The 15,581-nt window shown below is 37.1% G+C and overlaps 3 protein-coding genes, 2 non-coding genes and 1 pseudogene across 7 annotated transcripts; 4 read left to right on the top strand and 2 right to left on the bottom strand.

Annotated features, from left to right (window-relative positions):
* The window catches only part of LOC103930051, a 5,582-nt pseudogene extending 3,967 nt beyond the window's left edge, over positions 1 to 1,615 (bottom strand).
* Positions 1,616 to 2,446: 831 nt separating this feature from the next.
* On the top strand, positions 2,447 to 4,224 carry LOC103930038 (ATP synthase small subunit 6, mitochondrial). The gene is made up of 3 exons (XM_009339329.3): positions 2,447 to 2,675; positions 2,828 to 2,873; positions 3,976 to 4,224. Exons 1-3 carry the CDS (start codon positions 2,555 to 2,557, stop codon positions 3,977 to 3,979), a joined length of 171 nt encoding a protein of 56 aa, XP_009337604.1. The 5' UTR covers positions 2,447 to 2,554; the 3' UTR covers positions 3,980 to 4,224.
* A 633-nt stretch (positions 4,225 to 4,857) lies between these two features.
* TRNAK-UUU lies at positions 4,858 to 4,930 on the top strand. Its single transcript has one exon. It is a non-coding gene; the product is annotated as a tRNA-Lys (tRNA).
* Positions 4,931 to 5,170: 240 nt separating this feature from the next.
* LOC103930039 (methionine--tRNA ligase, chloroplastic/mitochondrial) lies at positions 5,171 to 9,817 on the top strand. Its single transcript, XM_009339330.3, has 11 exons — positions 5,171 to 5,617; positions 5,791 to 5,940; positions 6,209 to 6,376; positions 6,663 to 6,787; positions 7,105 to 7,198; positions 7,553 to 7,651; positions 8,254 to 8,434; positions 8,536 to 8,651; positions 8,863 to 9,018; positions 9,249 to 9,377; positions 9,466 to 9,817. Exons 1-11 carry the CDS (start codon positions 5,186 to 5,188, stop codon positions 9,631 to 9,633), a joined length of 1,818 nt encoding a protein of 605 aa, XP_009337605.2. The 5' UTR covers positions 5,171 to 5,185; the 3' UTR covers positions 9,634 to 9,817.
* A 283-nt stretch (positions 9,818 to 10,100) lies between these two features.
* On the bottom strand, positions 10,101 to 13,589 carry LOC103930040 (UDP-glucuronic acid decarboxylase 5). 3 transcript variants are annotated; one of them, XM_048590860.1, is made up of 13 exons: positions 13,317 to 13,589; positions 12,648 to 12,737; positions 12,425 to 12,511; positions 12,227 to 12,314; positions 11,899 to 11,990; positions 11,729 to 11,793; positions 11,558 to 11,646; positions 11,288 to 11,365; positions 11,072 to 11,165; positions 10,888 to 10,954; positions 10,722 to 10,785; positions 10,595 to 10,635; positions 10,101 to 10,487 (listed from the first exon to the last, which is right to left on the bottom strand). In XM_048590860.1, the coding sequence occupies exons 2-13, from the start codon at positions 12,726 to 12,728 to the stop codon at positions 10,305 to 10,307; spliced, it is 1,029 nt and encodes a 342-aa protein (XP_048446817.1). In that variant the 5' UTR covers positions 12,729 to 12,737; positions 13,317 to 13,589; the 3' UTR covers positions 10,101 to 10,304. The 3 variants fall into 3 exon arrangements, with proteins under 3 accessions (XP_048446817.1, XP_009337607.2, XP_048446816.1); XM_009339332.3 differs by having other exon boundaries at positions 12,648 to 12,740; positions 13,317 to 13,587; XM_048590859.1 differs by lacking the exon at positions 13,317 to 13,589 and adding an exon at positions 12,916 to 12,983 and having other exon boundaries at positions 12,648 to 12,740.
* A 727-nt stretch (positions 13,590 to 14,316) lies between these two features.
* On the top strand, positions 14,317 to 14,388 carry TRNAH-GUG. Its single transcript has one exon. It is a non-coding gene; the product is annotated as a tRNA-His (tRNA).
* The last annotated feature ends 1,193 nt before the right edge of the window (positions 14,389 to 15,581 follow it).

Consider the following 15,581-nt stretch of genomic DNA (forward strand, 5'->3'; position numbering starts at 1 on the left):
GAATTCCAAGAGACTTTACAACCAATGCTCTACCAAGACCGATCCCTGACCGACTTGGCTCTGATACCAATTGTTGAATAAGAAGAGTATCCAAGATAACTCTAATGATCCCAAGAAGAAGAAAATAGAACACACTCTTAAAGAAAGCTCACAAAACAAACTAGTTAGCAAAGCTTTTCTTATTTAGCTCTAGGCTTTGTATTTCCTTGGATGATTTACAATGCTTGAGAACTTGGGTATTTATAGCAAACCAAATGAATAAACTAAGATTATTTATTACCACACAAAACACATTAATTTCACCTAATTTATTTTTATTCAACCATGCCTAACATTGCCTAATTTTCCATACCTAACTTTGACATTGATTTTCAACATCTTTGACATTGATTTTCAACATCAACCACTGGCTTACAGCCGCTCTTAGCAGCTCCCACCAGAGGGGTCCTGAAATCCATGTTATTACCCTCTTCCACAAGACATTCCATAGTACCAAACCTAGAGTACAGGCAAGCAAAATTAAATGCCCGGTCAACATCGACATTCAGGTTGTTAGTTCGGGCAGCCTTCAATATGATGCGCACAATCTCTGTATTCCCAAAACTAGACGCTTGAACCAAAGAATAATTGAAAATGCCACTCTCCACACCCCCTTTCACCAGCATACCAAACAAACCTGGTATGGCAGTAGTTTCCCAATTCCCAGATGAGCAACCCAGATCGAAAGAACTAGAGGATAAATATAGGGGAAGGCAAGCAGCATAGAAGGCCATTGAGAAGTCTTTTGATGTAAGCTGGTTACCAGCAAGATCTAGAAAGGTTTTCAATGCCGATAACTGAAGTTGGATCTCATCAGCCTGTAAGTTGTAATTAGCTCTATCCTTATTACCCTGATGACCACTAAAATTGAAGCCTGGCCCTATCCATTCAATAAACTCATGAATTTCCTTAGCAATAGGTTCTCCCTCTAATAACACATGACTATCGCATTCCAGGACAAAATCATGTAACCTTTGAGCCATTTCAGTGACTGCACATGCAATAGTACTTGTCGTTCGGCCATGAAAAGCTTGGACACACGATGCCATAAATGAAGTCCTCACAATAGCTGAGCCAAAGTCATGTGCACCATTGGCGACGATCTTCTCAATCAGACCCATGATTGCATTGCTTTCTTCCTGGGTGCTTAAGAACCAACTGGGTCCAAGGTGATGCACAAACCATCATTCAGAGCTTGTGGACCAGCTAACAGAATCAAGCTCTCTGATAGCTTGTGGACCAGTTAACAGAATCACTAACATTACATGTATAAAAAAAAAAAAAAAAAAAAGTAATCACGTGGCATGTTTATTGCGACGTGATTAGAACTAAATCTATGTAAAATTACAGTCCAAAATTTCATTAAAGTTGTTACAAGATAATTTGGTATCAAAATATGAGATATATTAACTTATACAAGCTGTTTACTAATTTAACACAATCAAAATCGAAATTGAAAACCGATTTGATTAGTAAATGCCCATGAGAATACTACCCTGGACGAAGAGTCCAATTCCTTTAAAATAAGGGAATCGGATCCTCTTCCGATCCCAATAATCTGACCCCCAAGGATCATTTGATCCGAGCCGTTGAAATTTGATCCAACAGCTACAATTATTATAACTTTTAGAGGGACCTCCTGTTTGTAGTCGTTGTATCAAATTTCAACGCCCTAGATCATTTGATCCTAAGGTTTAGATTATTGGGATCCAGTGGGAATCCAGTTCCTAAAATAAGGAGTTGAATTCTCTAGCTTGTAGAGGCTCTATGTTAAAGATGTGTTTGACTGTACTTGGGCAGCCCATTTAATAAACGAATTATATTTTGTTTGGCCCACTTACTACAACATTAAGTCTAGCCTCACCTGCGGCCCCGCTCCATTAAACTTGGACCATGTCGGGTCGAGTCACTAAACGGGCCAACTTTGACAAAACAAACTTTAGTTATTTACAAAAAAAACCTTATTTTGAATATGTTTTTAAGTTAAATATCACTAATATTAAGTCTTACTAACCTTAAAATGTATGTTTGTAATTGAAAAAAATTTGAGTAAATGAGAATATTCAAAATGGGTTAGGATCGCAGGTCGTGCTTGACCCATGATGAGCCCGACAGGCTATGGGCTAGTCGGCTCCTTGGACCTAGATCTTAGGCCCACATTGCTTATGTCTTACAAATCGTGTCGTGCCGTGCTTTATTTAAGTGGGGTAGTGTATTCGTTCCGATCCTTCCATTTAACACCTTTAATGTGTGTTTTGATTTATCCATAACTAATAAATACATAAGTAATCTCTAATTAAAATATAATTTTTCATTTCCTATTACGAATTAGTAAACAAGGCGAAAAATGTTTGAAATATTAACCAAAAACCCAAGCCTACGGAGATATAAAAGTCATTTTGTCACGTACCCCTCTTGGCTTTTGCCTTCGTGCCAAAACAGCCGGTTTACAACCAGAGTTTGCGTTTCGGCTCCTTCCTGTTTGGTTAGAGAGAAAAGAAAGGAAAATCAAAAGATGCGAAAGTTCGATCCATGGCCGGTGTTCTTCAAGCGCGAGTGGAAACGGAACTGGCCGTTCCTGGTCGGTTTCGCCATCACCGGCACGTTCATCACCAAGTTCTCTCTCGGTCTCACCGGTACTCCATCTGACCCTTTCTATATCTATCTGTGAACATATACGCATATATAGATATAAAGATATATATATATATATGTATTTGCATATGTAAATGCATTTCAGTAAGCTAGATTTTGTTTGGACTGATTTGGGGCTGCACAAATTTTGCAGAGGAGGACGCGAAGAATTCTCCGTTCGTGCAGAGGCATAAGAAGAAGTACGCATCTGAAACCCTAATATCTTGAAAAATTTCTCCCTAACTTAAGTTTAGTTTAATTAATTTCTCAATCATTCATTGATCCAAAATCTGATAATCCCTGCTAGTTAATTTGTTATTTGTTTTTTCACTGATTTTCTCACCTGCTTGTATGTAATGTGGATTTGAGAAGAAATGTGATTATTTAGTAATTGAGGTTGAATTTATCAACGACAATGGTTCGGTCAGCATTGATATTTCGTGGTTTTGGGCAATGTTTGGAAATTGAATTAAGTTTTTTGTTGTTCAATGAGTCATCCATGTTCACTTTAGCACAATGGATGAATGAATTGGGGACTGCTATTATACGAATCAAACGAAACTTATGAGTATATCAGGTCAGTATTTTTTCTTTTGTGAGTCTGCCCTTAGCAATGATTCATCAGCACAAAGTAAGGCGAGATGATGTATAAATTTGCTTGAGGTATATAATTAGTAGTGCTTGATTTCTATAAATGGTTTCCTTTTGAGTTGGTCAATCAGTTCATAGTTGTAATATCTTTCCGATTTCTCGTAGATAAATGTATAGATTTCATGATAGCAAAAGGAAGAAATCCAGATTCGTTTACTAGAATAAGGTTAGCTATCTGTTTACTCCCACACTATTGTCTTTGTTGTGTGTTTGATAGTGGGTTGAGATAATGAGTCGTAGTAGATAGTTGCGTTGAAGACTAATGTATTGGATTACTTTCGAACAATAAATATAGAGTGTTTCTTCTGCAAGTCAGCAATGTGAGGCACCCCTCATTGTTGTTGATTGCATTGACTTACCAATAGCCCGCAGTGATCTGCAATGTCTTTCACGAACCACGTGTTTTGTTAAAAAAATTATCATCTCATTTGTCACCGCCTTCAAACAGTATATTTGTGGCCAATAAACTGCACAGATATGAGCTAGCTTGAGTGTGCACACTTGAGTTGAACAAATCGGCTAAGCAAGATCGCCTACGTGCTATTGTTTTTGCATTCGATTGATATTTATTTGTAGGGTTTTGTTGATCTGTATGTGATTGCCAACAAAAGCTAGTTACTAATATTGTGCCTGTATTTGTTGTGCTTTCAGGTGACTGAGCCGGGCACCCAATGTAGATCAGCACTTCAGTCGGCCAGACGACGAAAGGCGTTTAATAACTATTTTATCTTGGTTCTTTTCAACCTAGCACGGTTCATGATGATGTACACATAAGTTATTAGAACAAGTCGTTATGCTACATTTGCTCTACAAGAAATCCCTGGGTGATTTGCTCTAGTTTGTTAAATGCACGCTGCTTTTCGAAGGGGAAATTCAGCCTTTACGCCTTAATTACCTCAATTGTGTGTCCGATGTCTTGCTTGATTTTGGTTAACATGGTATGGTTTTGCTAATCACGTTTAGCCAATCCTTCGGATCAAATTGTGTCAGTTGGCCAAAATAGAGTGCATATTTCTTACATCCAAGTCTGTATATCATTGTTACGAGAGGTCTTCAATGATTCGAATTGTTTATTTTTCAACTTGTACCTCATAAACCATCTTTGCAAAATGTTAGTCAAATTGAAAATATGTGAGATATCTAATTGAGTTCAAAGAAATTAACGAACAGTTTGTTCTATAAAAAATAATGAAATTTTATTGTGATAATAAATAGTAAATAGTTTTGGATTGAATTGAATATTTGCAAAGATGATTTATGAATTGAGACTTACAAAATAAACGTTCAGATCATTGAAGTTCGATGTGGAGTGAGTCTCAAAACAAAATTTGTACGGAGTAATTTTGTAAAGTGAATTAACAAGTTGTCATTGAACGATTACAAACTTTAAGTGGGTCACAATTGCAATTTACCTGGAAATTAGTACTGCAACAACTATTTTGCCTTCTTTCTTTTCCGTTCTACGATTTTACCACCAAGTGAAGCAAATTAATCTGCTGAGATTAATATAGGAACTCATAATCGAGCATGATAGCCGTCTTAGCTCAGCTGGTAGAGCGCGTGGCTTTTAACCACGTGGTCGTGGGTTCGATTCCCACAGACGGCGTCTTCCTGGTTAATTAAAATTTTACTTATTTATCCATCATAATTTTATTTTTCTCTTTTTTTTTTAAATTTTTTTTTTTTCTCGGAAAATACTAAGTGATGAACTATGTCTGAATTCTGATTATCGCTGAGATTTTTGCTTCTCCAAAATTTATCGACCTCACCCGCAACTCCAAACCCATAAACTCCGACGATGAGCCGGGCCCACCTCACCTGACTAAACCAATCCCTCCCCGAAGCGCTTCTTCACATAAAAATGGCGGCGGCGGCAGCGGCGAGAATAAACCTCTTCTTAAACCCCACAAACCCCCTCAATTCCAAAGCCACCGCCCATTTCAGAACCCACCTCCGCTTCCAAAGAAGAAGAACCAAAGCTACGTCTTTCTGCACCCGCGCCTCCGCAGCTCCCCGCCACGACGATGCATCCGGCGCCGGTGGCAGTGACCCTTTTGTTCTCACCACTCCGCTGTATTACGTGAACGCCCCTCCCCATTTGGGCAGCGCTTACACAACCATCGCCGCCGACGCCATTGCTCGCTTCAAGAGGCTGTTGGGTAAGAAAGTCATTTTCGTCACGGGCACTGACGAGCACGGTGAGAAGATTGCCGCTGCCGCCGCTGCTAATGCAGCCACCCCAGCTCAACACTGTGACCTCATTTCACAATCTTACATTTCGCTCTGGAAACAGGTCATTTTATATGCCCTCCATTGGAAATTTACTGCTTTGTTGGATTGGCGTTCAAATTACTGTTCTTTTTTCTTTTTGTAATTGCAGTTAAAAATTTAGTAATTTTGTTGAATTGGTGTTCATATTACTGTGCTTTTTCACTTTTTGATTCCGGGTTTTTGTGGTGATTGCAGTTAGATATCTCGTATGACAAGTTCATTCGGACTACTGACCCCAAGCATGAGGCAATTGTCAAGGAATTTTACTCCAGAGTTCTTGCCAATGGAGACATTTACAGGGCTGACTACGAGGGACTTTACTGTGTTAACTGTGAAGAGTATAAGGTGCCTTTCTGTATCTGATTTCGATTTGCCTTTCTGTATAAGGTGCCTTGCTTCTGTTTAGATGGCATTTTTTATTACATGTGTTTATGACAAAATGAAGTTGTGCGTCCATGTGCTAATTTGAAGAAGTTGGCGCAATTGCTCGAAGAATAAAAATTTGGCCATTTGAATACATTGTCTGCGTATCTACTGAGCTCTTTTCTCTGGAGTAGCTTCTGTTGTGTCTTTAGTTAGTGGTCTGATATCGTTAGTTGTAAATGTTGCACAGGATGAGAAAGAACTGCTTGAGAACAACTGTTGCCCTACGCACCTAAAGCCATGTGATGCACGAAAAGAGGATAATTACTTTTTTGCATTGTCCAAGTATCAAAAATCGTTGGAAGAAACATTGGCAACAAATCCGGAATTTGTACAGCCTCCATTCCGTCTTAATGAGGTTAGAAACAAAGTACATTGGTTTTACTTGATTTTGTTATTTTCTTTAGATATGAAAATGCAAATGTAATTCAAATACCCACCATACAAGCCATTTGAGACGTCTTCTGCCTGCCGTGCCAATTACTATTTCTTTATTTGTTTGTCACAATCCATCCTGCGAGTGCATATACAGTTATATTAGACTAATAGTTATTAGGGAGTGTGAAAAACTTAAATTGGGGTGCTGATAACGGTACTCATATAATTTTATAAGTAACTAATACATGTTTTACCTTTTCCTCAAGGTTCAAGGTTGGGTTAAAAGTGGCCTAAGAGACTTTTCCATTTCTCGAGCATTAGTGGATTGGGGCATCCCCGTTCCTAATGACAGCAAGCAGACAATATATGTTTGGTTTGATGCTCTACTGGGGTAAAGTTCTTTCTTCATCCTGTCCCCCTTCCCTTGTATGGCTCATAGTCACGGTATTTGTTAGGCTATGAGTACTCCTTTAGTGTAGTCTGTTTTTATTTTGTCATATAAATCCAAATATATGGCTAACATGGATTGATAACTAAGTTCTCAGACAATTGTTTGTTTCTTAGTAAACAGAAGATTAGTACTAAACCTGTTTTATCTTGTCACTAGATGTTTCTTTAGAATCTTTACTTCTGGTTTCTGTATTGTTTTTTTGTGAATGCTCACTAGACTATTTTTATTGGATATATACGTTTCAAAATTTTTAACAGTTATATATCAGCACTATCAGAGGATATGGAGCAACCCAATTTGGAAAGAGCCGTCTCATCAGGGTGGCCTGCCTCGCTACACGTGATTGGCAAGGTATGTTGAACTTGTTTGTTCACCTGTATGCTCCTTTTAATCAGCTAGTCTAATTAGTTTTATATCATTTGGTTGAACTTATGAGTCTCAAACTTCCAAATGTTTGCATGAAGTGATACTATCTGTTCACTTTTAAACCCAACTAAGTGTTCCCGGACAGAGGAGGAGATAATCTAGGATGGTACTCAAAATAAATATGCTTATTTTACATTCCCTCGCTGCTCAAATTTTTGACTACTTCATGTTCTTTCGATTGACTGTTGTCAAAGGCACTAAAAGAAGTGTTTTATTCTTATTTCTGACTTTCATATAGTGGATTCTTTATTATAGTTGATATTTCGTATTCTTCTGCAGGATATTTTACGTTTCCATGCAGTTTACTGGCCAGCTATGCTCATGTCTGCGGGACTAGGTCTTCCTAAGATGGTATTTGGTCATGGATTCTTGACAAAGGTATTTGAGCCTAGTATATATTTATGGTTTCTTCTAAAACTAGATATACTTGTATTGGTATTGGAATCCTCGTTGAATTCTTAGCCCTGTATTCTTTGAGTAATGATCACGTCAACTGGAGATTTAAAGCCTAGCACACACCAAGTTTCTGAAACATGTGATCAAATTCCTTTTCTTTAAATCTATTCTCAAGCACACAACTGGTGTCATACATGTCTCTGTGACACATTGGTCTTCTGTGTCCAATATGGGAGATTCCATAGGAACAATCTAATGCTCTTGCAAGAAATTTATAGCAGTTAGACAGAAAGAGGATAATTGGGCTTTTTGTAATATGGGTGTCATTTGTATGCTAGAATTACAAAACTTGTAGTAATCCAAATTGTTTGTCATGGATTTTTTCAGGTCTCTTGATTATATCTTGTTAATCTTAGCAACATGCACCGAATTGACTCGTGAATTCTGCATTTAAAAGCATAATTACAGTGTACTACATACAAGTTAAAACGATGACTGTAATGAATGCTAGTCCATTTTGAATTTTCATCTCATATATGTAATTTTATTTCATGCAGCAATGTTTTTTATTTTTTAAATTATAGGATGGTATGAAAATGGGGAAGTCGCTAGGGAATACGATTGAACCAAATGATTTGGTTCAGAAATTTGGGTCTGATGCGGTGAGGTACTTCTTCCTAAGAGAGGTGGAGTTCGGAAATGATGGGGACTATTCAGAAGAACGTTTCATCAATATTGTCAATGCTCATCTTGCAAATTCAATTGGTATCTCTATTCATCGTGTCATTAAATTCTCTTTGGGTTAGTCATTGGTATCGTCTTAGCATTTTTCAAATCTTAAGAAATTAAGTTTCCATTCTTTGCAGGAAACCTGCTTAACCGTACTCTGGGACTTCTTAAGAAAAACTGCCAATCAACATTGGCAGTTGATTCAAGTATTGCAGTTGAAGGAACTACGTTCAAGGACACAGTGGAGAAATTGGTAAAAGTTTCATGACATTTCCAATACCATCATGTTTTTGAAGCATGTCAAATTAGGGGAATCACTTTATTCGAGGTGCTTTAGGTTTGCAAGTCATTTAAACCATTTTGACATTGCGATTTGTTTGTATGGAATTAGGACATCATTATCCTTTATTTAACTGCTTGATACCTTTTAACCTAGGCGTCCCAACTTTTCCATACTTTTATAGGTTGAAAAAGCTCGGGTTCATTACGGAGACCTCTCTCTGTCATCAGCTTGTGAGGCTGTGCTAGAGATCAGCCATACTGGAAATTTATACATGGATGAGCGTGCACCATGGTCACTCTTTAAGCAAGGGGGTGCTGCTTCTGAAGCTGCCGCGAAGGTTCGCATAACAAACATAAATGCATAGGGTTGTCTGTCTTATTTAGCGTTTGCATATTTCCTTCAACAAGGAGATCAATTCTTGACTCTCGATTCTACACTGCTAGTCTAATCATACATATCAGCTGAACTCAAGTACTCTAATCAATATGCACGTCGATTCAAAGTTTAACTTTGTAGTTGATGGCCAATACATATTGCCTTTTATTAAAAGCTGGAGTTTTCGCGCAGGACCTTGTGATAATACTAGAAACAATGAGGATTATAGCAATTGCATTATCACCTGTCACGCCGAGCTTAAGTTGGAGAATATATGGACAGCTTGGCTACTCAAAGGATCAGTTCGATGCTGCTACCTGGGTCTCTCTCAAACACTTCTATACATGTATGCAGGTCTGACTTCCCCAAACACTAGTTTTATGAACTAACTTGCACTTTTGTACTGCAGAGCGACACCAAGTGGGGCGGGCTAAAGAGTGGTCAGGTCATGGCGCAACCTAAACCGATCTTTGCAAGGATTGAAAACCCAACAGAAGAAGAAAACGGGAAGGAAGCACCTAAAAAGGCGGTAAAAAAGCAGAAGCTACCCCAAGACAAACGGGCAGTTGAAGCTTAAAGATTCATACTTGGAATGCCTTCTCTACCCCTCATGCCATTTTTAATTTTCGCATACAAATCGTGTAGGATCACATATTGATTTGTACCTTTTTTCTCCAAGGATTACAATTACAAACTTTTTTGTGTATGATCAGATTATTTTTCAAATATGTATAGTTTTCAATAAATTGTTTTATCTTTCAGATGTGCAAAAACTTATAGCCTTCTTTAAGTTGAAAAACAGAAGAAATTTGTATAGTTCAAGGGAAAACTTGTAGGTACGTTGACGAGAAAAACTTTCATGGGTAGGGCTGACAATAGTATAGACACCACAATGGGTATTTGGAAACAACCTCACTATGCCATTCGTCAGCCCTACCCATAATTTTCTCCGCATCATCCCACAGAGTTCCACCTTATTTCTGTAGGAGGGAGAGGCAGGAACAAGGGGGGGAACCAACAACAAAGAAAAATGGACGCTAAATGTTATCGAAAAAGTAAAGCTTCTTGATATGAAACTCTCAAATACCATCCAAATTGTTCCAAGTAAAACCGTCACAGAAACAAAATAGTAAAACCACTTATTCATCTACTTGAGAAACATATGGAATGAAGATGTATCACACGGTGGAGGCAAGCAAATCTACAAAAATGCGCCGCCACCCCTCACATTCTATGCTACACCGTCGACTAACTTTTGAGGACGCCAAGTCTAGCGCGGAAATCATCCTCCATGAGGGGAAGACCATCGCGCAACTTAACCTTTGGTTCCCATCCCAGCAGCTCCTTTGCTTTCGAGATGTCAGGCTTCCTCTGGCGAGGATCATCGGGTGTGTTTTCAACCATTATGATCTCTAACTTAGGATTGATAAGCTGCAAGTCACATGATCAAGTAATCAGTTACCCGTATAAACTTCATGGTAATAAGCAGTTTGAAGACTATTGGAAGTTCGGGTTCTCAAGAAGGAATACAAACTTACCTCCTTGACATTCTCTGCAAGTTCAAGCATTGTAAATTCACCTGAAAATGGAAGTAGTTAATAGTGTCCACGAAATAATGCTACAAAGCTAAATTGCCTCCCTGTTACTCAGACTTCGAATAATAACCTGGATTGCCAATGTTGATCGGTCCTGTGTTGTCTCCTTGCATAAGTCGAATGAGGCCATCAACCTTCAGGATTAAAATGTAGGATTAACTTGTTGTATAAACACCTGATGGAGACAAATTAATTGTCCGCATGAACATGAAGTAAAATAATAAAATCGTCCTTACCATGTCAGACACATAGCAGAAACTCCGTGTCTGAGTCCCAGGCGCTTGAACAGTCAAGGGATCATTACTACAGAAATAGGCACAAATATTTAAGCATTACATCAGCAGTGCAAACAACGTGAAAACTCCACTGGTTGTGAGCCTCTGATAGGTGTAGAGGACCAAAATGTTCAGTAGAACTTACCGGATAGCTTGGGCGATGAAATTACTGACAACACGACCATCGTCAATATTCATGCGAGGCCCATAAGTGTTGAAGATCCTAGCAATCCTTATCTCTGCGAAGGACCGTTATTTAGCAAGAGAACAAAGAAAAAAAGTTGAAGCAATTCATGTCTCGACAACAATCTCAAACAAAAAGGAAGCATTAAAGGAATAGAAAAAGGAAAGGAGAGCGGACCTATGCCATGCTGCCTGTGATAATCAAACATCAAGGTTTCAGCAACTCGCTTTCCCTCATCATAGCAACTCCTAACTCCTGTTATATGTTTACAAACACAAGCAATAAATATGCGCCACAACTCTCGAGTTAGTCCAATTGAAGGTTTCCATTACAGAAATCGTTTAATATAGTTGTAAAGAGGGCAATGAGAAAGCATAGATCACATTATGTCTCGGGATAAAGCAGATTACAATTGATGAGACGAAACTCTAATAGACAAGGACATACCAATGGGGTTCACATTTCCCCAGTAGCTCTCAGTCTGGGGGTGAATAAGAGGATCTCCGTACACCTCGGAAGTAGATGTAAGCAAAATCCTGAATCAATTTCATACCATGAGAAAAGATAAGAGACATCAGAAGATGGATAAATCAAGAAGACATAGTGACAGTATCAAACCTTGCTCCAACTCGCTTGGCAAGTCCCAGCATGTTCAATGTACCGATCACATTTGTCTTTATTGTCTGTTACACAAGAAGGAATTTCGCCACTGTAATCTTAGTTCCCGTTAACACTATCTTCGATTCTTCACTTTTTCTCAAATACACATGAAACACTGTTAGACATACCTTTACAGGATTGTGCTTGTAGAAGATCGGAGAAGCAGGACAGGCAAGATGGTATATTTGATCAACCTCAATTAGCAGAGGCTCTGTGACATCTGCACGAAAGAAAAAATAATATTACCAATTAAACAAAGTAAAGATAATTACGAAATCTAAACTTGTTTATATGTCTACAATAGGACATTGTTTAAGCATAATGGGATACAAAGTACTAAATTACGCCAATATGAAGAAAAACATTTTAAAACTATAATGCAGACACACGCACGCACACGCTCACAAGAAGCTTCATTTTGTTTCTCATACTGAATACACAGATTAAAAGACATACCATGACGAATGAGTTCAAATCTTGGATGACCGATCCATTTCTTCAGGTTGTCCTTGGAGCCAGTGAAGTAATTATCTGCAACAATCACCTGAAAACAAAACACCATAATTAATCATATCAAATATGTTGGAGAAACATAAACACTCCGACTGTTTCCAACGTAAATTCCAACTCTTTTTATAGACAAAAGAATCCCACCTCATTCTTTTCGTTTTCCATCAATTTGTCCACTAGGTGAGAGCCGATAAATCCGGCTCCTCCAGTAACCAAAATTCTCATATTGGCCTGCCATCAGATGAATCAAAACTTGAATATACGAACATTGTCACGAAAACAGCACTAATCGCAGTGGATCAGTAACAGACTCTACTGATTAAAACAGTCGAAAACAACAACGAAACCAATTGAGTAGAGATGCTACCTGGAAAAACTTGGCATTTCTCAAAGGAGAGGGGCTTGGAGGTGGCTTTGGAGTACTTTGCTTCTCCCCATTTGTAGCCATCTGTTAGAACTTCTGCACCACAAACAATCAAACCTTCCACATTTCAGATCAAACTCACAACACACCAACATATTCAGATTCGAAAATAAAAATTCGAAACTTGACATAAAATAAAGAGGCAAAATTTAACATCCAAAAACCATAATCAAAGAAAAATTCACAAAACAAATCATCAAGCTCAGATCACCTGGATTTTGAGAGCAAAATTCCCAATTCCTCAAGCTATTATTATTTAGTGAAAGTGTGGTTTGAGATAATGTGGGAGAGCATTTATATACAGAATGCAATGGTGTGAAAATTAATTAAAAACAAACAAACAAATATTTGGAATTAATCACCAAAAAGGGAAAATTATCTTAATTTAGCACCAAACTCTACCAACTGAAGAGAGAGAGAGATGAGAGGATGCTTCAAAAACAATCAAAGTAGGTAGTCATCGAAAGCATTCTCCAAAACTAGAACCCCACAACTATTATTCCCAGATCTGCAAAATCCAAATCTCACACAAACCCAACAAATATTTTCACCCCAACAAATCAAAAAATACCCAAAAACAATAAATGGGTGGTAAAAATCGATGTAAAATACCTCAGAAAAATAGAAAAAGACTGGAGCTCTTCTCTTTGTCAGTGAATCGGAAGGAACCTCAAAGGTGTGAAATTTTTTGTTTTTGATGTTTATTATTTCCTAGACTGCATCGAAGCGGAAGGAACCTCAAAGGTACGATTTGTTGTGTTTGTGTTTGAGTGGTCACCGAAATTCGCGGTTGTTCGGAAGATTTTTGGAAATTGCAGAAATCACTGTCACGGATGATGTAGTTTTAATACAAGATGAGAGTAAATTAAGATTTTTGAAACGTTAATAATATATATATTTTTTTTTAAGATAAACCTTGAGCTTTTCTTTTTGTACTAAAAGCTTATTCTAATTATCTAAAAAAGAATTCTTCGGTCGAAAGTATTTTACTTTAATGTTTTTGGTTTTGTCATTAGATTTTTACTCGATGAATTACAATTTTTTTTTCTTTTAATAGAATACTAGCTGGTGGTTCTGTAGTGGTGGTATCTTTTGGTACGGAAAAATTCATAGAAATATTTTATCCTTTCTCCTAACAACCATTGTATGATTCATCAGTTAACTCTCAATAAACTTGGAAGTACAATGAGAGTAAGAATTTAATATCCCACGGCAGATAGAGATAAAATTGTAAGGGTTAAAGTGACGTATAGAGAAAGTCCGTGACAATTTGGAATAATGATTCTCTCATCTCCTAATTTATTTCTCATTATTTTCTTTTTTATTTAAATGATTAAGATTAAATCACGTCAATATTTTACATTAATTTTTATATAAAAATAAGATAAAAGTAAGAATAAGAGAAGAGAGAAGGAGATGCGACTAAAAAGGACGAGAACCTTACTCCTCAAAAAGGTAATCCGCTGTGTCAGATCCAACGCTTGATTGGCTTGCAATCGTTCTTCATCGGACGACCAAAACAATTGTCAAAAAATAAAAGACGACCAAAACTAATTTTCTACGAGAAATGTAATATATATATATATATTTTGGGGCGGAAACAGCCAACCTAGTGGCTGTAGTTTAGTGGTAAGAATTTCACGTTGTGGCCGTGGAGACCTGGGCTCGAATCCCAGCAGCCACACTTTAGTTTTAAGCTTTTATTTTTACCAATATTTTATGGTTTCTCGAAAACCATATGAGAGAAGAGTATTGCTATTCACACGTTTTTTTTTTTTTTTTTAATATTTTTGTAATTTTTGCTCATTAATTTTTTTTAATTTATTTGATCTGACAATTCAAAATTCAGAATTATGTGTGAATAACGTCACGAGAAAATATGTGATGATGGATAGATCAACTTGGTTCGTTCTAGGCATTCAATTTCAATTTCAAATTAGCAAACAACATGTTTAGACCATGTCTCCACATAATTAGGATCCTAACTAGACACATCTTTAAAGCAGATGTCAAAAATGCTATATAGACACATAACAATAATAAATGATGTACCATTTACTCCAACTGAGATATCAAAGATGACATGAAAAGGAAGGCTAAGCTAACATGAATAAAGATATGTCAAATATAAAATTGCCTTCAAATTTGATTTTTACTAATTCCTAAGACATTCCACTTGCTTACCTTAAATGTTAGCATATTTAAGTGGATTTGGATCTTCTCTTGACTTAGGAGGTCGAGCCTCCTGAGTAAAGCACACGGGCCGTTAGATTTTAATCCAACGACTACAAATAGGGAGGGCCTCTAAAAGTTATAAAAATTGTAGCCGTTGGATCAAAATCTAATGGCCTGTGTGCTTTGCTTAGGAGGCTCAGTCTCCTAAGCTCAGGAAAGGATCCAAATCTATTATTTTATTATTTTTAAACCAACAACAACTCAACTTTTATTATTTTTGTTAATGAAACAATAAATTTTGGCATATTGAGTGGAAGAAAAATATTGACAATATGCCAAATTATCAAGTCAGCCATTAAATTTAAATTTGATGTTTTGAATTTGACGTCTCTTTTAGAGATGCTCTTATGTTGAGGAGAACTTATTTTCTTTTCATTAATTAAAACATTTCAAATAATTATAAAAGTTTCACTATAGTCCCTTATCAATGCCATTAATCAAAATAATTCCTTCTAAACAATAACTCACAAATGAATCTTTCAAGGGATTATGCAAGTTTCCGTAGCTGATAACTATCGAATTAATTTCATTACAAAAGAGGGTGGCTTCAATTGTAACTAACATTCAGTGCTACATGTCTACTGTTTGATTTCATTTTCATAACTTTGTGGATCTTTGTTACTAATATTTTTCTTTGTTTTA

The sequence above is a fragment of a genome, unplaced genomic scaffold (assembly GCF_019419815.1).
Source record: "Pyrus x bretschneideri cultivar Hongxiangsu unplaced genomic scaffold, Pyrus_bretschneideri_v1 Contig32, whole genome shotgun sequence".
Lineage (NCBI taxonomy): Eukaryota > Viridiplantae > Streptophyta > Magnoliopsida > Rosales > Rosaceae > Pyrus > Pyrus x bretschneideri.